The sequence below is a fragment of the Rhinatrema bivittatum genome, chromosome 6 (assembly GCF_901001135.1).
Source record: "Rhinatrema bivittatum chromosome 6, aRhiBiv1.1, whole genome shotgun sequence".
NCBI lineage: Eukaryota > Metazoa > Chordata > Amphibia > Gymnophiona > Rhinatrematidae > Rhinatrema > Rhinatrema bivittatum.
In genome coordinates, this window is record NC_042620.1 from 312070338 (window position 1) to 312092561 (window position 22224).

Sequence of the window (22224 nt, forward strand, 5' to 3'; positions counted from 1 at the left end):
TTCAGAATCGTGTCTCTTGGCACCATGCTTCCCTTACTACAATAAGTTGGTTGCCTCTATCCTCTGGTCTTTCTATGCGCTTCATAGTGAGTCGTCAATATTTTCAATACCAAGTTCACTATTCGAGCTAGATTCGTCTGCTTGTGTATTTCACCAAATGCCTAGCAGTGACTGCCGCTTATCTACATAGAATAACAGCATTCACACCTCTTCTTGCTTGTACGATTGCCTAATAAGTCAATCCGAGCAACAAGCTAAATTCTCTCATATAAATCTTCTAAATTTTGCCTGGGATCACCTACCATAAATCCCTTATGGAGCAGTTCGGGGCACTACAGTCGCAACTGACTTCCTGCCCAACAACCGCGCAGACATCCTGTCAAATTCTTCACATCTCTGCGTGCATGCAACATACCCTCAGCCTATCAATTCTTTCCTTGCTGGGCCACGGGGGTTTAACTATCCACTTCACTCATATGGCCAGTCTAGCCATGAGTAAGATTCAGTGGATTTTCAAATTTCAGCAGCTCTAAGCAGGTCTACTGCTTTCGTCCCTGATCCATATCACTGGTCAGTACCAAATCATCCGATCTTGACCACGGTCTCATCCATCTTGGGTTGAGGAGCTCGTATCACACCCTCCAAACCCAAAATGTGTCTACTCCGCTCCATGAACTTTTACATAAACTTCCTGGAGCTACTAGCCATGCGTTCTGCTTTTTATGCCTTAAAATACTACCTCTGACACAAGCCTTTGTGCACACAGACAGCATAGTGGCAATGTGGTATTCCATCACAAACACGCATAGCCTCTTATCTGCTCTGCCAGGAGGCCGCACAGCTCTAGCCTTTGGCCCTTGCTCACTCCATGCATTTACGGCCCTCTTATCTGATAGGCATACCGACCGCTCTGACAGACCATCTCCATCCTCACGAATGGTCTCTGAATCCATGTGTAGCAAGCAAAATCTTCTAGCGCTAAGTTGAACCAATTTTGACCTCTGCGTCTGAATCAAACCACTGAATGGATAGATTCTATTCCCTACACATGCATTGAAATGCATTACCAGGGACGCCTTTACTCGACCTGCAACAAAGGCCTCCCAATATGCGTCTCTTCCGATACTACACAAAACCCAAACCTCTGGTGCTGCTTCAGCAAGACAGGTTTCCAATGATTCTCATAACTACATCCTGGTCTTGACAAGTATGCTTCCCATACTTCTCAACCTATCACTCCAGTAACCTATTCGCCTGCCAACAGGTCAGTTGCATTACACAGACTTACTGTTCTCAGGTACTGGTACCTTCATGACAGCCTTCCTCATGTAAATCTTACCATTCCAAATGTACATTATTTACCAGATGTGCTTAAAAAGTTATTAGCCCTTTTTTCTTCACCACTCCATCTCTTAGGCTATCTAGCATACCCCTCTGATTCTGGTCCCCAGACATCCTCTGCACGGGTACACCTCAGTTCCATTTTCACCGTACTACCTAGGAGTAGGGGATGCCCAATTAACGGCTCAACCCCTTATTAGGTGGCTTTTCATGATTTCTCTACAGATTAAGCCTCCTCTATGATCACTGGTTGCAGAATAGGGCTTATATGTAGTGCTTACAAGACTCATGCGTTCCCCGTGGGAGCCTTTGCATTCCTATAACTTAACATTCTACCATGGGAAATCCTTTCCCTTGTAGCCATCACTTCTGCTAAAAGGGTCAGTGAGTTGCACGCCTTGTCGCATACTCGCCCGACACTAGGTTCCTCCGTGACAGAGTTGTCCTCTGTACTCACCCTAATATTCTTCTTAAGGTAGACGCAGCCTCTCACCTTACTCAGAATATGCTCTGCCCATTTTTCCCAAGGCCTCTCTCTCACCAGGGCGAGAAGATTTTCCACATCTTGGACCTTAAGCGTGCACTTGCATTCTATCTAGACCGCACTGTACTCCATAGACAATACACCCAGCTCTTTCCTTCTTTGACAAAGTCAAGCTGCGAGTTCCAGTGGGCAAACAAATTCTCTCCAACTGACTAGCAGACTGTATCGAATTCTGCTATGAAAAGCAGGCCTTCCTCTCCAGGGGTGAATGAAGGCACATTCTCTAATGAACATAACATCGGTACCACACTATCGTTCAGTACCAGTTGCCGACATTTCTTAGGCTGCGACTTGTAACTCTCTTCACACGTTCGCAGCCCCCTAATGCTTACGTATGGAAGTCTTATCAAGACTCTGCCTTGGAATGCTTCCTTCCACTATGCTCCCCAACTCCTTCTACAACTACCTGCTGTGATGTCAGGTGCCTCATTGCCAGTAGCTCCCCGATTATTGTGCCTGTGCACAGGTTATCTGCTATTGGCCTTGTGTAAGATGAGTCAGCCTGTAGCTTGCTAATCACCCACATGTGAGGACTACCATCCTGCTTGTCCTGGGAGAAAGCAGAGTTGCTTACCTGTAACAGGTGTTCTCCCAGGACAGCAGGATGTTAATCCTCACGGAACCCACCTGCCACCCCGCGGAGTTGGGTCCACATACGTTTGGGTTTTTTTTCGCTTGCACTTTTTGCTACACACGAGACTGAAGGGAGACCCCTGTGGACACAGGGATAATGGCAGGCTGGGCATGCTCAGTACACTCAGTGTGCCAGTGTCGGTCAAAGCTTTCTGGAAACTTTGACAGAAACGTTTTCCGTGACAGGGTTCTGTCCAGTGACGTCACTCACATGTGAGGACTAACATCCTGCTGTCCTGGGAGAACACCTGTTACAGGTAAGCAACTCTGCTTTTTTTAATGGTCTTGGAGTAGGTGGTAATTTTTAGAGCTTCAGAAACAGGTCTGGTGGTCTCACTTTAGACTACCACTTCAACCTGTAGCAGCAGGTCCCTGACATCTTTTATTGTGCAGGGGCTTCCTGTTACTGTAAGCCTATGCGGAGGTCTAGGGCATGCGAGCAGGTGCTTCCTCAGACCCTGCACAGACGGATTTTTCTATAGTCCCAAAAAGTTGGGGGTGGAGAGGTGTGATTATTTTTTTTTCTTTTAATTCTGGCCCAAAATGTTGCAAATGCTTGATGTTGTGGCTTCCTTTTTATTATGTCTGGCAGGATGAGTTGCCCCTAAGCTGTGGGGTCACTTCTACCCACTTCTGAGGTTTCGGGAGTTCCTTACAAAAGTATTGTACACACTCCCCTGTTGAATCTAGAGATGCTGTGCTCTTGTGTTCTGGGCTGCCTTCAGCTATCAACGTCTTATCTCCATAAACTATATACACTGCATTTTTATTTGTTCACTCTTCCTTATTCTTGCTCACCTATGACAGGTATCTGATGGTATCATTGCTCCTGGGTATGAGGAGGAAGCTCTGAAAATCTTGTCCAAAAAGAAAAATGGGAGTTACTGCATCTTGCAGGTTGGACCTAAAATATATTTTTAAAGATTTTCTGTTCTGTCCTAGATAGATTTGTCTTTGTGTTTTCCTGGTCTTCAGCAGAATGCAAAACTTGTTTTGTGTTGTCCTTTGTGCTGTGAACTTTGCTTTGTTTTGAAGCTTGGTCCCTGGCCATCCCCTAACGTCTGCTCACATTAGTTTTTTGCTGTTGGTAGCCTGGCCACTTTCTCCCTTGCTTTCTGCATCATCTCCTTCACATGCAGGCTCACACCCCCTACAAAGTCAATTCCTTAATATTGTTTGAGGATTCAAAGCTATGGGCTGCTTTTCCAAATTTATAGCTTCCAAAGATAGCAGATAGTTTCCTTCCTAAAATCAAACAGCTGTTCCATGCATTTAATAAAGACTAGGCAAACCATCTTTCTGGTTCACACCCCATCAGTCCAGATCCCTGGGTTTTGCCTCCTTACCAGCAGATGGAGACAGAGGAAAAAAGTTTCATTGACATGCCATATGACCTGGGATGCCACCTGCAGTCCCTCCAGCGGATTGTAGAGGTGTAAAATCTGCAGTCTGGAGAGAGAGGGAAAAAAATTGGAAACTTATTTACGTTCCAGTATTCCTCCCAGGGAGTTGTTAGGGCCTGGTGGAGCCACCCCCCCCCTGCTGTGAGGTGGATGAGCAGGGGTTTGGTGACCCTTGAAAGAGGCTCAATTCTAATCTCCATGGGAGTTGTACAGCTGGTAGTCCAGTTCCCTCACCCTACAGGAGTGACCTTTTTGGATTTCCTGTGGCAGCTCTGCATTTTCATGACCCAGCTACTTTAACAGAAGTACCCTTATTGTTCTTTTGGGGCTGTTAGTTTAAAAAAAAAAAAAAAGTTGTGGTTTGGGAGGGCGCGGTTATCTGCGCATAGTAGTAGGCCCGATCTCCGGAGGTGGTGTTTTCTTAAGCCACCATTCCCTCCTGCCTTGAAGACAACTACGCGGTTGAGCCGAGCTGTGTGGTTGCCTTCATCTGGGGTAGCTTTTCCACTAGAGTAGGGAGGAGTCAGGGGTGGGGAAGCAGGTTCCTCTGACAAAGAACCATTAATCTGGCCTCACAGGTGAAATGCAAATTCTTTCCAAAGAGTTCTTTCAGGCCGATGCAATACCGTGTGCTGGCCGCAGTGCACAGCTCAGCACATGATTTGGATGTGTGTCCATAACCCCTGATGCAAAATGAAGGTTAGTGCATCCAGTTGAGCACGTAGGTAATAGCGCTCATCACACATGCAAATTCATGTTGACGAGGCTAATACCTATTTCTCCCAATGCAAAAAAAATGTGTGCCCGACACGCACATCTTAACCCACAAAAATTAACGCCTGCCCGGAGCACGTGTTAATTCTCGAGGAGCCCTAACCTGCCGGTGGTCAGGCTAGGAAAAGGGACACTCAGTTAACAAATGTCCATCTTCCTAACCTCGTAGCCGTGCACAGATTAGGAAAACATGCTCATAACCGGCTAACAGCCACCTCTCCTGGGTGCTCGATGCCGAGTAGATGCAAGGGGCGCACAATTTCCCCTAGCGCTGCCTTTTTTAAGCTTGGCACCCGTTTTAAATATTACATCGGACGCCCAGAAGAAGTGGATCGGGACGCGTTAAAGGAGCGGGCGCTCAGTATATTGCATCGGCCTGTTTGAGTTTGTCGCTCTGGCTCTTAGCTCCCAAGGTTTTTAAAGAACACTTTGGTTTTTAGATGCTTGTCCTCTCATTTTATGAAACCTTGCCTACACTAAGAGCCCCCAGTTTTCTGCAGGAGACTTTTCAAGATTCTGTGGCAAACCTTCCAAAATTCTGAGGCAGTTACGTGGCTAATTTTGTATAATTTTCCATAAAGATTCACGCCTAATTACGCAAAAGTCAAACTTTTTTTTTAAAAACCATTCACATTTTGATTTTAAACAATATTTAAAGTATATGTAAATAGAAAAAAGTGCCAAGTATGGAAATCGACAATTTATCAAGTTAAGACATTTTACAAACTTCCAACTGTGAAATGTTTTGAATTAGAATAGTGCAGCAACCTTTTTTTTTTTTTAATATTTTCTTGAGAAGGTCCTTGTCTTTCTGAGGTTTCTGAGCTTCTGTATGCTACAAATGCCCTCCGCATCAGCAGTTCGTCATGCTGTTAATTACACAGAAAGATGTGCGTGTATATTGGGCACATTGTAAGACGCTGAAAGGGGATGAATTAACACAAGATTAGAAATGTTATCAATGGTGCCAGTCATCAAGGCCTCTGTGAACTGAAATGAGTGCCCCCCTCTGCCAGGTGTGAGACACCAGCAGTTGCAGACTTCCAAAAAAAACCACTTCCACATCTTTGTAACTGGTGTATGGCTGATTGTCTGTCTGTCTATGGAGATGCAAGAATGTTTGTTTGTATCCAGGCAAAAGTTTTCTAAAGGGGCATCACTCCATTCAAGAATTATAACAAAATTTTGATTTGATTTAAGAGATCTTGGAGCAGTCACAATAATGTCTCATTCTGTCCACTCCAGCTTCACCCCTTCCATCTTGTTAACCTTCATGACAGAAGAAAGGGAGGGGAAGGGACAGGAGGAGAGAAGAGCAGGCTTAGGGAGATGAGTGCCTCTTTCATCTGCTACAGCCTCGGCTTCACCCCCACTTCCGTTGCCTGCAGAGGGTTTGCTAGGGAAGGGGCTGGAGCCAGGAGCAGAGTGATAGCTGAGACTGAAGGCAGGCACCTTGTAGCTTTCTTCAAAAGATTGAATTAAGAGGTGGGAAAACTTCAGGAATGGTGAGTCCGTGGCAGGTTGTCAATTATGGGGCAACAAGCTAATTATGCAGTTTCTCCTGCAGAATCACAGAAGCCTAGGTGCGCTGCCTACAATAGTTGTGGAAGAAATAGCAGCAGCTTAATTTGTGAGATTTCTGTTTGAGAGTCAGGGAGGGAGATGTATTGTATAAAGTGTCGTGCAGAGTCCCAGTTCTGAGTCTGAGGAGAGAAAGTAGTGCCAGCCCACCAGGAAGCTGCAGTCATGTGGCAGATAATGGCAAAGTGTCTAACACTGAATTCAAAATTTATAGCTAGTTGCCTGCAGTCTTAAAAGCATAATACCGTTACTCCTTTTGCCAATGTGTAACTCTTATAATTGTGCTATACAATTTTACCTTGTTCTGTGTGCTCTCGAGTTGGGAGATTAGAGGAAACATGACTTCCTCTAATAAAGGGTGGGACTGGGCCAGCCTGGTGGTTCACTGGCAGCGCTGCACTGCCATGTGGAGGGTCCCTGGTTTGATTCCTAGATTGGGTCGTCCGCACCCTGGATTGACTTGTATGGGCAGGGGGGCGTCATCGACATCAATCAGGGACAATAGTTTGTGGCCAGATTTTGGAGCCCATAGTATCCCCTGGTGCATGGCTCCCAGCCTCAGGACCATTACTGCAATGACCAGAGTAGGATTAGTAAGTGGGGGCCTACTTAGTGTGTTTGGGGGGGGGGGAAGCCCTAGTAGTTGTGCATGAAGGCTCATGGAATCAGAATCCCAGCACTGGCTCCATTTGAGCTCTATTGGCCCCCTATGTCCCCTCTCCCCTCCAAAAAAAAGAAAAAAAAATTTGGGACTTCTGTTCTTCCATGTTCCACCTTTACCCCTCTAATATATTTCTGGCTAGTACCTCTGTTCAGACTTGGGGAGAGGGGAGAACTGAAATCTGTTTTCCAGTGCAGCCTGTGGAGTGTTTCTCTTTACCAGATCTAATGACTATTGCCTGAGCACTGAGTGACACACATCCCTTCTGGGGCTAGGGAATAGCAAACTTAAACAACCCCTTAAAGTGATTTAAAACTGAAGCACTCTATATTTGATGGAAGAAAGCTAGGCTTGTTTTATGCTTAATAGTTCTGTGCTGTTCTAACGTTGTCCAGGGAGGCTGGCGACTGCAGAAGAGAACTGAAAGGTGTGTGTATGTGTGCTCTTTCAGATGGACCCAGATTACGAGCCGGAGGAGATGGAGGTGCGGAACGTTTTTGGATTGTACCTGATGCAGAAGAGGGACAGTGCGGTCATAGACAAATCCCTCTTCAGCAACGTGGTCACGAAGCACAAAGATGTAAGTGTATTGGGGGGTGGAGAGTGAAGATTAAGGGCCACTTCTGAACTCTTGAGTGCTGCCTGCCTAATACAGTAGGGCCCTTAAGTGGCCTTGCATGCTACATCCTTTGGGCACCTTCAGAGCCACTTGGGTTTTATTTATCTTGTAGCCAATTTTATGACTGATTAGACCAGGGGTGGGCAAACTTTTTCTTTTGTGCTGGGTCCACATTACAAGTTACTGAGTGCAGTGAGGGTTGGAGGGCAGGGCGAATCAGTGATACATCCTTCAAATTTCCAAAACTTGCTGCAGGCTTAAGTGCCATCATTTTTAGTACCCAAGGAGCCTCTGCAATCATAATTTTAAACAAATGAAAAATCAGAAAAACCTTCAGCCCAACAGGTACAAGACATTTTCCCAGCTAATAGTCACAGATGCAGGCCATGAGAATAAATAGTAAGGTGCAAACAAAAAATATGGACTGGAAACCACTAAAAGCTAGACTCAAATGCAGTGCAATAAATAAAAAAACAGAAATCACCATTCCTCATAAAACAAAGTGAAGAAATAAAAATCAATCAAAGCAATGAGGAAACCATACTAAAAAAAAAAAGCATATTTCAAAACAGATGACAAATAGAACACCACCTAATAAGAAGGATAAAAAAAAAACTTTAAACTTTTCTCTAAAATCAATCAAATTTCCTGTTTGTACTTTGATCAGTCCAGACAAGTGGTAGTCCTGGGGGAATTCTGCGCTACTGCAGAGCACAGAATTTGTGCCGAATTTCCCCCTGCGCAGAATTGCCAAATTCTATACAGAAAATGGTAGAGACCCCGGCATGCCACAAACAGAGCGCACCGTTCGTGGCAAAGATGAAGGCTCCCGGCGCACTACAAACGAAGCACGCGCACCATTCTCAGCAAACATGAAGGTCCCTATGTGTCTCGGGATGCACTCCACTTGCAGCAAAGATGAAGGCCCCAGTGAGCATGAATGTATATAGAGAGGTGTGATGGAGTGTGTAGGGGTGTGATGGAGTGTGTAGGGGTGTGACAGATTGGGAGCCGGTGTGTATGAAAAAGGGATCCTGAGTATGTGAGGGTGCTAGCCTGTGTGAAGGGATTGGGTATGTGAGAGAGCATGTGTGAAGGAGTGCGTGAGAGAGATATAGGTAGCCTGTGTGAGGGGGTATGCGTGAGAAATAAAGGAAGCTTGTGAGTGTGCATGCAAGAGAGAGGGACCCTGTATGAGGGGATATGTATGGCCTCTCTTCCCAACGTCAAAATACCTTATTGGTTTGTCAGTTTGCAAAATCCTGCACATACTGGGTTGGTAAGAGGGCCGAATATGACTTACTACCCTCAAGCTTCTGCCTCAAACGTTTCCAGATAGTATAGGTGCTTTGCAGTGCCGGTGGGAAGTCCAAAATATCTGTGTGAAAGCCCGCCAGACCAAAACAGTGTATATATTGGGGGGCCTCCCACCAGGGCCTGCTCTGTCTCTACCCACTGTTTGGAGCCTAAGTCATGATGACTGATCGCCTGTTTAAGTTGAGACGCGACATAGTAATGCATGAAGGAAGGCAGGCCCACCCCACCTTCCCTCCTAGTCTTGCAAAGCACTGCCTTAGCAACCCTAGGTGGTCTTCGACTCCAATAAAAAAGAACAATTTCCACCACAGCGGTCTCAATTCATGGGTCGGAAGCAGGCACAGTAGTGCCTGAAAAAGGTATCCCAGTCTGGGCAAAATATTCATTTTAATGGCATTGATCCTCCCAGACCAAGAGAGCTGTAAACATCGCACCAGGGGCTGATTATTCTGCCGCACTAAATCATTAAAAGTTCAGGCCTAACTTAACTCCCAAGTACCGAATGGTGCCCTTCATCCAGTGGAAAGGAAATTTGTTTCCCTTCCCGCTCTAGGTTCATGGATAGATTTACCAGTAATATCTCTGACTTATCGGGGTTTACCCGAAACCCTGAGAGGTGCCCATACTTTTCCAACTGATGCCAAATCGCTGTCAAAGAGGTCAGTGGATGAGTAAGAGAAAATAATATCGTCAGCATAGAGCGATTATTTTATATTGTTTAGAGCCAATGGGGATCCCATGCACCTCCGGGGCATGACGTATTGCCGCAGCCATGGGTTCCAAGCTAAGGGCAAACAAAAGCGGCGACAATGGACAACCTTGCCGGGTCCCACACTGTATCGGGAAGTACTTTGTATAGCTATTGTTAATTTTTAGGCATGTTAGAGGATCTCTATTATAGCTCCCTAGCCCATGTTGAAAAAGACACGTGGCCCCTCCCCCCCCCCTTCCGGCCTACCTTTTCCAGGACCGCGAACAGAAATGGCCAATAAACCTGGTCAAAGGCCTTTTCGGCACCTATAGTCAAAAAGACCGGATTTCCCTCTAATTTGGAACTGTGTATCAGGTTGATCAATTTCCTAATATTGTCTGCTGTCGTCGTGTTTTTGCTTTTAATAAATAATATTCCCCAATAGTTAACTTCGCCCCAATACTTTAAAATAAAAACAAAACAAAAAACTTTCCCAAGCAAAACTTACTGATTCCTTTCAGCCACCAGCAAGGTGATCCTCTCCTCTTGGTGCTCCCACACACATTCACAAAGGTGATGGTGATAGTGGCAACGGTGGTGCTCAGGAAGGAAAGTATCCTGGTACACCCATACCTGGACAGCTGGCTAATATGGGTGAAATCAGAAGTGGGGTGTATTCACTCAGTTTAGCAGGTCCTGCAACTCCTGGAATCATTGGGCTGTGTGATGAACCTGGCAAAGTGTTGTTTGAAGCTGGCCCAGTCTTTGGAATATCTGAGGATGCACTTCAGTACCAAGTTATGGAAGGTATTTCTGACTACGGAAAGGGTAGTCAAGTTGTTGCAGAATTGGGTCCTTTACAGCTGTCTATTCCCAGGGTCTGGAATTATTTACAGGTCCTGGGTTCCATGACTTCTATGCTAGAATTGATTCCATGGGCCTTTGCTCACATACAGCCTCTGCAGAGGGCTCTGATGCCCAGTTGGAATCCGCTTTTGGAAGAATTTCAGCTTCTGTTGCTGGAGGAGGCCAGTTCCAGTCTCTCATGGTGGCTGTCTCGGCCCAATTTGGAGAAAGGAATCAACCTCAAAGTGCCCAACTGGGTAGTGGTCACCACGGATGCCAGTCTTTTGGGCTGGGGGAGCGATTTGTCAAAGGAAATTGGCCCAAGGTTAGTTGTCATTTGAAAGAGGTGACCTGGTCCATCAATCGGCTGGAAACCAGGGCAGTGCGTGAAGCCTTACTGGCGTTTCTCCCGCTCATTCAGGACAAGTTAGTACGCGTGTTCTTGGATAATGTGGTGACAGTGGCATACATCAATCTTCAGGGTGGCATGAAGAGTCGTTTAGTAGTGCTGGAGGCGCAAGAACTGTTTGTGTGGGCGGAGAAACTTCTAGTGAGGATAGTTGCTTCCCATGTGGCTGGAGTGGACAATGTGCAGGCGGACTTCCTCAGCAGACAGTGTCTTAGCACGTGAGAGTGGGAGTTGTCAGAGGAAGCCTTTGTCTTGCTGCAGGCAAGGTGGGGCAGACCAGCGGTGGACCTCATGGCGATTCCAAGAAATTCAAAAACATTGTTTTTTCAATTACAGAAGAGAGTGGATCAGAGGGCAATGATGCTCTAGTTTAACTGTGGCCAATACAGTTGCTGTAGATTTCCCTCCATGGCCTCTCATAGAGTGCTATGGCGCATCGAGATGCATCTGGGCAGGGTGATTCTGGTGGCGCCCGAGTGGCTGTGCCAGCCATGGTTTGTGGACCTTCTTCGTCTAGTAGTGGACGGTTCCATTCGCTTGGCGATCTGTCAGGGTTGCTGCGACAGGGACTCTTATTTTCAGAACTGGAGGATCGCTTCTGTCTAGCGGCTTGACTTTTGAGAGGCAACTGCTCCACTTGAAAGGTTATTTGGAGCTTGTGATTGCGACTTTGCTTCAGGCAAGGAAGTCTTCCATGTCTTTGGCTTATGTCAGAATTTGGAGAGTCTTTGAATCCTGGTGCTTGCAGAACAAGGTGCAGCCTTTGAAGGTGGTTATTCCGCAGATTCTAGCATTTTTGCAAAGTGGCTTGACTAAGGGTTTGGCTATAATTCCCTTCGGGTTCAGGTGGCAGCCTTAGGTTAACTTCAAGGTAGTATTCAGGGAAGACTGTTGGCATCTCAACCAAATGTGGTTCGTTTCCTCAACGGGGCAAAACATCTGCATCTACTGGTTCAAAAGATTTGTCCAGCTTGGAATCTGAACTTGGCTCTTCAGATGCTGTGTGGGCCTCCTTTTGAACCGGTTAGGAGGGCTTCTCTAAAGGACTTTAGGAAAACAGCCTTTAGGGTTATCTGTTCAGTTAGAAGGATTTCCGAGCTGCAAGCTTTGTGTAGAGACCCTTTCCTATGTTTTTCGGAGGAAGGGGTTTTATTTATGGACTGTTCCTTCCTTTTCACCTAAGGTGGTTTCCTCCTTTCACCTCAGTCAGGTGATCGAGTTCCCAGCCTTTCTAAATTTGTCTGCAGGTGCTCCTGTGGCGAGGGAGCTTCACTTGTTGGATGTGCGCAGAATTCTTTTGCGCTATCTTAAGGTGACTAATGCCTTCTGGAGATCTGTTCATCTTTGTCCCGTTCAGTAGTGCTAAAAAGGGAAATAAGGCATCCAAGGGCACTATTGCATGATGCCTGAAAGACTATAACTTCGGCTTATATCTGTAAGGACCTGTCTGTGCCAAAGGGGTTGAGAGCATATTCTACTTGGGGCCAGGCAACCTTGTGGGCGGAGTGTCAACTGCTTTCTCCGCAGGAGATTTGTCATGCGGCGACATGGTATTCTTTTCATACTTTATCCAAACATTACCACTTGGATGCATGGGTGCCAGAGGAGGCGTCTTTTGGGGAAGTGTGAGTGCGGGTCTTTCAAGTTCCCACCCAGAATAGAGGGGCTTGGGTACATCCCAATTGGACTGATCTGGGGAACGAACAGGAAAGGTCTTACTGTCTCACTGGGACCAGTTATCAGCTACCTCTCCCTCTACCAGAGTCTGTGCGTTCCAGTCTCTCATAGTGGCTCTGCTGGGACAAGTTGAGCCGGGGAATGGATCTTGATATCCCGATCTGGGCAATCGTTACCACAGATGCCAGTCTCTGCGGCTGGGCTGGTTGCTTCCCCCCCCCCCCCCCGTCCAAGGGCTATTTGTAGGGTTCCAGGACCCCACACTGTCTTGTACACAAGTACATTTTCCTCGCCTACCAGATACATGGCCCTGAAGACCATCCCTTGAGAGATGGTCCAGTCCCACATCTAGACTCTGACACAGGGGGTATATTCCTGTGCCTTGCTGCTTAATTGTCCATCTGGACCAGACCTAACTGTGTTGGCCAACCGATTTCTGAAAGCGTACAGGGTTTACAATCTAAGGGGGTCATTCTAAAGCATGCAATAAATACCACATCACACAATGCATATGCAAATTTGAAAAATGTACTCAATTAGGGCGAGTCTGGGCAGAGAAAATGGAAATGAGGGCTGGTTAACATTGCGTGTGACAATGTAACGCACACTATCGTGGGATTTCATGCCGGAAATAACCACCTTTTTTCTGGGCGTTATGCCTGTGACAGCTGTGCGTTTATTGCAAATCCCATTTTGGGGGGAGGGAGAGGGGAGGAGAGAGCCTCTGTGGAGGCCCCACTGATTTTTGAACTTTTTATACCATTGTAAGAAGGGCACTATGAACTCTGGTGAGGTTTGGAAGTGAGTTGGGGTTTTGGGGAGCAGTTGAACATGAACAGCTGCCGGCCTCTGTTCCGGCAGGCACCACTGCTGCGACATCTTTTCTTCTTTTTTTTTCAGCCCCGCTGGCCTGGGCTCCGCCAGGCACTGCTTTCGAGACTTTTTTTTTTTTTTTTTTCTTTTTATGGCCCTGCTGGCTGGGTTCTGGTGGGCACCGCTGCTGCATCACTGTCTCTTCTCAATAGTGGGAACCCCGCCAGTGCCAGTGGACAGGATCTCGCCTCGCTGGCGGAGGGGGGGGGGGATGGGATCCCTGCCAGTGTGCCAACGAATGGGGGGGCCCCCCTTTGCCACCCACCAGAGCTTCGATCTCCCTATTCAAGCGTCAAGGGCTATAACTTGGCCTTTGATAACGTTGGGCAGGCAGGTCTGAGCTGTAGCAGGCACACATAATGGAGTGGCCCCTAAGTGATAGGTGGGCCGTAGTTTGTCCACCACTAGATTAAGACTACTACTGGATAATAACTGCAGTTTTACACTAAGATAACCATCTCTAGCTGGATTGAGGGGGGGGGATCTCTGAGATGTACTGCAGTAAATCAGGAAAGTGGGTGAGGTGGATCTAGCCATCTTTATCAGACATGTTCATACGTCTGAAGAAAAAAATTGAAATGGCTTTAAAAGCTTTTGTTCCAGTGAAAGAGGTGTGCAGCCTAAAGAGACTTCAGTATTTTCCCCCAGCGCTGATGTCTGCTAACATGCTACATTACAAAGGCTGAAGAAAATCATAGGCACAGCCTTCTGGCATTTCTTTGCAGCATGTGCACCATGAAAGTCAGGTTTTCCATTTAGTCACCTGGTGTGTGCCCCAGCAGGGGAGGAGAGTGGGGGGAGCCTTCACCAGTATCTTTTGGACGCACCTTTAATTCTTCCATTTTCTCCTTCTGGCAGATTGTGAATAAAAGATGTCACTGCTTTCTTGGGCTCTAGTTTGAGGGAGGGGATCTGCAGATCTCATCTGGGCTGGGATTATTAAAAAAAAAAGTGTGGTGTATAGCTTTGTAATTCTATAAAAGCAGGGGAAATGTTGGCATTGAAATTTTCTGTTCTAGGTGTTCATGATCAAATTTGTCCTTTTTTTTTTTTTCCCTTTTTCAGCTCTCAGATTCTGCTTTAAGAGATCTAATTGTGGCCAGCATCGCTGTCAAGTATACCCAGTCCAACTCCGTCTGCTATGCCAAAGATGGGCAGGTAAGTCGGCATAGCTCCTGAGTGCTTTCAGTCCACAGGGAACCTGCACCAGATCTCGGAAGCAATAGAAGAGCAGACAGCTGCTCAGAGAATCTCTGCAGACGGGATGGGCAGGGGGTCTCAGAGCTCCCTTCCTACTCCCAGTCTTTAGGAGAGTACAGAGGCTGCTTTAAGAAGACTTTGTGGGTTGGTTTTTTTTTTTTTTTTTTATGGCTCATATGCTTGTCTTGGGGGTGGGGCAGGCACCCCTCCCAGTTTTCAGTTGAACTTGTCATTTCCAGTGGTATAGCAAACTTTTTTTCCCTTTTGATCCTTTAGAGCAGTCAGGTTCAGTTAAATTTGGTACGTTATAATTAGTATGAGAAGGAGTTTTTGTTTAGTGGATTATTCCAAACCTGTCCTGGAGGACCCCCACCCAGTCAGGTTTCCAGGATGCATGCAGATGTATAACGTGCATATTCATTGCGGGTATCCCGAAAACCTGACTGGCTGGGGGTCCTCCAGGACAGGTTTGGGAACCACGATCTGAACATACACAGTCATATATATGAACAGCTCGGTTACCAACAGTGAAGAAATAATGTGATTTGGAGGGATGAAAGAAGAGTAGATTTGTACTGTATTATCTCTTCCTAGCTTGATTGCAGCTGGGTAGAGAGGAAATGGTACAAATCTACTCTTCTTTCACCTTTCATCCCTCCAAATCACATTAAATCTTCACTGATGGGAACTGTGCTGTTTGTGCATGTAAAATTGCACCCCAGACCACGCCCCTTTTTTATCGCAGTCTCTATTTGTTCTATATCGCAAAATGATGAATCTAGGCCTATGTGGGGTCTTATTTTTTTTGTGTGTGAGGCAAAGGAGTATGTACAGGGAAAAGAAAATTATTCCTTACCTGCTAATTTTCGTTCCTGTAGAACCACGGATCAGTCCAGACGCCCTCCCTCAACCTTGCGGGGTTTTGCTGTTTGGGATCTACTGCTCGATTTTCCTTGCTTTTGCTTCTCTGTTCTCCTACCTCGGTTGTAGCCTCTGTCTTACGGGGCTGTTCAAGGTTCTCCTTGCAAGTTTGCCCTTTTGGCACCAGTTTGTCTAAGTTGCATTCACACTGTTCGTAGTTGTGCGTGCCTGGTTTCCTTGATCCATCATTCTTGGTATTTACTGTTTTGCTGTTCTTATTACTGAAGATTGGCAGAGGGTGCACTGGTTTATAAGGCAGCCCCCTCTGAAGTTTTCTCTGACTCCATCTGCTGGACAGGGGACATAACCCACCGTCTGGACTGATCCGTGGTACTACAGGAACGAAAATTAGCAGGTAAAGAATAATTTTCTTGTTTCCAGCAGATGGTGGAGGTGCAAAACCTTTAGTCTGGGTTTAGTGTTAGGTTTTTAGTTTTGTTGTTGTTCGTTCCTTAGGGAATCAAAGAGAGAGAAGATATCTCTAAGCCTCCCAGGGGGTTGTTAGGTCCTGGTGGGACCATCCCCCCCTGGTAACACAGGCCTCCCAACCCTCTACTCCAAAGCCTCTAATTGCCCGTGGCTGAGGGTGATACCAGGGAGCCCGGTTCTCTCACCCTCTGAAGATCTGCACACAGGACGAAACAACGCTGAGGTGATTTATTTAATTTCTGAGCCAGCCTTAGCAGTCTCTTTCGGCCCTCCTTCCTTCAGACACCGTTTTTGCCATCCTTTTCAGTTCCTACAAGCTCTCGGGGATTTGTTTTGGGCGCGCTGGTTCTTTTTTCGGGCCATGATCCTAATTTAGCTCAGGGATCATGCCACATGGTGCGGCCTGCAGGCCGGAGTTTGTACTGGGTGCTTGTCAGGAGGGAAGACACTTTGGGGAAGCCAATTCTGGCAAAATCGCATTGCAGCAGCTCTAGAGCACGCTGGGACCCTGGGAGGGCAAAATTGTTGCGGCAGCCTCAGGACCCTTTTCTTCTCAGTGCAGGTACTGAAGCCTTACTGTGAACGTTCAGGGAGCTGGAGAAGGCTGCCCTGGGGGAGGGGAGCCCTCCGCCACCTCTTTCACCATGTCCTGCTGCCCCTGGTGGGGGGGGGGGGGGGTCGACTTGCAGGCAGCACAGATCTCCTCCTTAGAGGAGGAACGGGGGAAGGACTTGGATGAGTCTTCTTCCTCATTCTCTGATTTTGTTTTATTGCTGCATAAAGCACGAAAAGCAGCAAAGAGCCAAGGTACTAAGGTACCCCATGAGGTCCCGCCGTCGCTGGGGGCTGGGACAGGGAGGTTCATCACTCCACAAGCATACCAAATCACACAGTCACATAGAAGCACCCAAGGCCAAATGCCCTCTCCGGTCCTTTTCATGTCAGGTGGACAGTTCAGATACGGATGGGGTGGATGACTGTGAGTCTCCTCCGCAAGCCCCTGGTGAGGGGCCTGGCTGCGGATCAGGATTACCAGTTCCTGCCGGCCAAGGCAGTAGACGTGCCTTTAGTGGAGGGCGATAATCCCAAAGTGGTCCGCCTGTTCAGAAGGGATGAGCTCGGTCCACTTATCCCAGCCATTCTGGAGGAGCTGGACATTAAGGTGGTTCCGGAGGACTCACGGTTTGGGGCTATGGATCCGGTGATGGTGGGCCTCAGGGGTCCAGCTCGATCTTTTCCATTTCATATGTCAGTTATGGATCTTTTGTTTAAGGAGTGGGACACTCTGGACCTTGGTTTAAAGGTAAGTCGGGCTATGGACAAGTTATACCAGTTTCCGGAGGAAACGCTGGACCTCCTTAAGGTCCCTAAGGTGGACGCCGCGGTCTCGGCAGTGACCAAGAAAACCACCATCCCGGTAACAGGAGCCACTGCCTTGAAGGATTTGCAGGATCGCAAATTGGAGTTGCAGTTAAAAAGAATTTTGCAGTTTCAGCCCTAGGAGTCCAGGCAACTATGTGCAGCAGTTTCGCGCTGCGAGCCAGTCTCCGCTGGGTTCAGGATTTGCAAGCCATAGTATCCCTTTCTGCGAGTGAGGCGGTGCAAGCAGGGCACCTGGAGGCGGCAGTAGCTTACAGGTTGATGCACTTTATGATCTGTTGCAGACTTCTAGCAGGACTTATGGTCTCGGCCGTGTCAGCCCGCAGGCTCCTCTGGCTTAGACCCTGGGCTGAGGATGTTTCCTCTAAGGCTCAACTGAGTTCCCTACCCTTCAAGGGTAAGCTGATTTCGGGCAACAATTGGAGGGCATGATAAAATCTTGGGGGAGAATAAAGTCCATAGGTTGCCGGAGAATAGACCCAGGAAGAGAGGATCCTTTCCTCAACAGGCGAGATTTCGGGAAAATCGCCGGCTTCGCTCTTCACGTTCCGCTGGTTAGTCCTTTCGACAGAATCCCAGCTGCCAATCTTCTTGGAATCAGTCCTTTCAAGGGTGCCGGCTTGCCAGAGATGGAGCCCCACAATCTCATGGGGGTCCCAAGTCAGCGCAGTGAAGCGAGGCCGGTCCATTCTTCCGTCCCAAGAATGGGGGGAGGTTATCCCTTTTTCTAGAAAAGTGGACCAACTTAACCTCAGATCAATAGGTCCTCAGTATAGTAGAACACGGTTACGCGTTTAGATTTTACTTGGCCGATCCACGAACGGTACATGGTTTCCCCATGTGGGTACCACCAAGAACACTCTGCGGCGGTTACAGGACCTAGGTGCCATAGTTCTGGTACCCACAGGAGAGCTCAGGCGAGGGCGCTACTCCTACTTCTACTTAGTGGTGCCCATGAAGGAGGGCACCTTCCCGTCCCATCCTAGACTTAAAGAAAGTCAATCGGACTCTAAAGGTGCCTCATTTTCAGATGGAAACTCTTCTCTCGGTGATAGCGTCTGTACACAAAGGGGAATTCCTAGCATCTCTAGATCTGACAGAAGCTTACTTGCACATTCCTATATGCCCAGATCATCAGAGAGATCTGTGGTTTGTGATCCTGGGGCATCATTTTCAATTTTGTGCGCTACCGTTCGGTCTGGCGACTGCGCCTAGATTCTTCACCAAGGTGATGGTGGTTGTGACAGTGGCCCTGCGAAAGGAGGGGTTTTGGTACAACCCTACCTGGACGATTGGCTGATTCGAGCAAAGTCAGAACACCTTTGCAGGGCAGTGGTGCAGAGGGTGCTACAGATGTTGAGCTCATTGGGTTGGGTGGTCAAACCAGACAAGTCACCTGGCTCCCCTCCTAGTCCTTGGAGTTTTTGGGTGCTCAGTTCGACACTATCTTGGGAATGGTTTTCCTTACCAAGGAAAGATTGTCCAAGATTCTCACTCAGGTGGAGTCCTTGTGATCCATGCCTCGTCCCAGGGAATTATTTGCAGGTCCTTGGTTCGATGGCTTCCACTCTCGAACTGGTGCCCTGGGCCTTTGCGCATATGCATCCTTTTTCAGTAAGCCTTGCTCTCCTGGTGGAATCCGCTCTCCGAACAGTTTCATCTTCTCCTACCACTGACAGATTCGGCACAGTCCAGTCTTCTTTGGTGGCTGTGTCCAGACAATTTATGATGGGGTGTGGATTTGAAAATTCCCTCCTAGATAGTGGTAGCCACTGATGCCAGCCTCTCTGGGTGGGGAATGGTTTGACAAGGAACAGCAGTGCAAGGTCAGTGGATGAGGTCTGAGTCGTCTTGGTCGATCAATTGGTTGGAGACCAGAGCGGTTTGGTTGGCGCTACAGGCCCTCCTTCCCTTAGAGGGGAGATCAGTGCGGATTCTCTCGGACAATGTGACGGTGGCTTACATCAATCGTCAGGGCGGAACTCTGAGTTGTCCGGTGGCGACGGAGGCTTAACTTTTTAATCAGCAGGGCGGAATAGCACCTGTACAGGATAGCAGCCTCTCACATTGCCGGAGTGGACAATGTGCAGGCCAATTTTTCTCAGCCACCACCAGTTGGATCCAGGAGAGTGGGAACTCTGAGGCTTTCAGTCTCCTGTGCAACTGATGGTCCAGGCCCGCGATGGACCTGATGGTAACTTATCGCAGTGCCAAAGCTCCTTGATTTTTCAGTCATCGAAGAGAGCCATGAGCGGAAGATGTAGACACTCTGGTGCTTCCCTGGCCAAAGGACATTCTGTTGTACGTCTTTCTGCCGTGGCCGTTGGTCGGCAAGGTGATACTCGTCACGCCAGAGTGGCCGAGGCACCCGGTGTTTGCAGACCTTCTCAATCTGGTGGTAGACAGCCTGCTGAGATTTCATCCATCCCAGAGTCTGCTGCGACAAGGTCCTGTTTATTTCACAGAGGTAGATCGCTTTTGTCTAGTGGCATGGCTTTTGAAACACGGAGATTGAGAAATAAGGGTTACTCTGAGGAGGTGATTACTACGCTTTTGCAGTCCCGTAAAACTTCTACCTCCATAGCCTATGTCAGAGTTTGGGGTATTTTTGAGGATTGGTGCCTGAATCACGTGGTGGAGCCGTCCAGGGTTACTATTCCGGATGTTCTGGTTTTTCTGCAGGCAGGTCTAGTAAAAGGTCTAGCCTTCAATTCCCTACGAGTTCAGGTGGTAATTTTCGGGGAAAGGTACAGGGCCTCGCTCTAGCATCTCATCCGGATGTGGTTCTTTTCTGCGTGGCGTTACATATCTGCGTCCTCAGATTCAGAACCCCTGTCCTTCGTGGAAGCTCAACCTGGTTCTCCATGCCCTTTGTAATGCGCCTTTCGAGCCGCTGAAGCGGACGATGTTGAAGGTAGTTTTCCTCGTGGCTATCGTATCGGTGCGGCATGTTTTGGGCTACAGGCCTTATCTTGTCGGGAACCCTGAAGGATTTCTAAGGAGTTTCTTTATGAGCGGTTCCCTCCTTTCTTCCAAAAGTAGTGTCCTCTTCATTTGAATCAAACAGTGGAGCTCCCATCCTTGGCGGGCCTAGATCTTTCTACTTCAGAGTCTAGGAAGTTAAGACAGCTGGACGTCAGATGTGTGCTGATACGTTAGTTGGAGGTCATGAATGGTTTCTGTCTTTCGGACCATCTGTTTGTCCTATGGAGTGGTCCCAGGAAGGGTCAGAAAGCTTCAAGGCCCACCATTGCACGCTGGCTGAAGGAAGCTATTGCTTCAGCTTACCTAGTTCAGGGCAGTCCAATTCCGTTCGGTCTCCGGGCTCATTCTACTAGATTGCAGGCGACTTCGTGGGCGGAATGTCAGCCAGTGTCACCGCAGGAGATTTGTCAAGCAGCTACATGGAAATCTCAGTGCACATTTGCTAGGCATTACAGTCTAGATGTCTGGGCCCCAGAGCCCTGTTCCTTCGGGGTCAGTGTTCTCCAAGCGGGACTCTGTCCCATCCTGGTTAGGGAAGCTTTGGTACATCCCAGGAATCTGGACTGATCCGGGTACGTGCAAGGAAAGAAAAATTGGTCCTTACCTGCTAATTTTCGTTCCTGTAGTGTAACAGATCAGTCTAGATCATGGGGAAATGGAGTGTCCGCTCGGCCGGTTGATATTCATATTCTGCAGATTTATTCAATGCATTTTGATATTGTACGCCCACCTTCAAAGGGTAAGAGATTGGGCATGTTTTCATGTTACCAGTTTTCATTCCCTCTGCTCTGAGGGGGGGGGGGTGGAATTTTGGTTGTACTAGTTTACTTTTCTCTGCTTGGGTACAGTGTAATACTGACAGACTCTAGGTGGCACCTCAGGGGTATAGGATGGAGTCCATTGAAACTTATCTGTCTCCATCTGCTGGAGGGGAGGCAAAACCTAGGAGTCTGGACTGATCCGTGGTACTACAGGAACGAAAATTAGCAGGTAAGGACCACTTTTCCTATTTGTTCCTTTCTCCAAATGGAAATGTGTGTTTTGATGTGGACTATCCTTGTGACATGAATACAGTCACAGTTGAAACTGTACCCATTTGCAGTCTCATGGTAAATAAGTGTTAACAATGTACTTGGTGAATACTTCAGCACCCAAGCACAGCTCGCTGCCTCCAGCCTTGGAAATGGAGAGGCTAAACTCATTCCGTGCAAGTGGTGCATTACTTTTGTTTTTGTATGCTGTATGAAAATAGATGGAGCCAGCTGTACAGTGGTATCTTTGCTGTTGCAGGTGATTGGTATTGGTGCAGGGCAGCAGTCTCGCATACACTGCACCAGGCTTGCCGGTGATAAAGCAAATAACTGGTGGCTGAGGCATCACCCACGAGTGCTGTCCATGAAGTTTAAAGCTGGAATAAAGAGGGCAGAAATCTCCAATGCCATTGATCAGTATGTCACTGGGACTATTGGTGAGGTACATGCAAGTTGTATTTTTTAAAAAAATTTTTTATACAGTGAATTATTCTCCAACTCTTGGAATGTTTTAAAGTTGACATAAAGCTCATTTTTGTTCCTTTATAAAGTGAAAGGGAACTTTTGGAAGCATGCTTAATTTACTGTCAAAATGAGTTGGATGGGTTTTTTGTGTTTTTTTGTTTGTTTTAATACATTCCATTTGAGTTTCAGATCTGTTTAAGATGCTTTGAAGCTCATTGGAAATGCCTTTGAAGTTGTTTGTATGTGAGCATCCATGTTCCCTCCTTTAGAGTATTATGCCTGTTGCCACTGCTGGGAGAATGGACAGGAGACGGTAGTTTGGGGGAATATTACATGGCATCCTTTTAATGCACTTCAGGCCATGGTCCAGCTCTTCCACGTAACTTAGAAACACAGGAGGAGAGTGATGTGGCACTTGTAAAACAAAAATTATGGCTTTCTGTG

General features: G+C 47.4%; 1 protein-coding gene across 1 annotated transcript in view; it reads left to right on the plus strand.

Moving 5' to 3' along the window:
- LOC115094435 (bifunctional purine biosynthesis protein PURH-like) overlaps positions 1 to 22224 on the plus strand; it is a 113179-nt gene that overhangs the window by 72106 nt on the left and 18849 nt on the right. Inside the window, exons 11-14 of the mRNA XM_029607488.1 lie at positions 3326 to 3415; positions 7389 to 7517; positions 14435 to 14527; positions 21575 to 21757. Of these exons, the coding sequence (XP_029463348.1) occupies positions 3326 to 3415; positions 7389 to 7517; positions 14435 to 14527; positions 21575 to 21757 (495 nt within the window). The remainder of the gene's footprint in view (positions 1 to 3325; positions 3416 to 7388; positions 7518 to 14434; positions 14528 to 21574; positions 21758 to 22224) is intronic.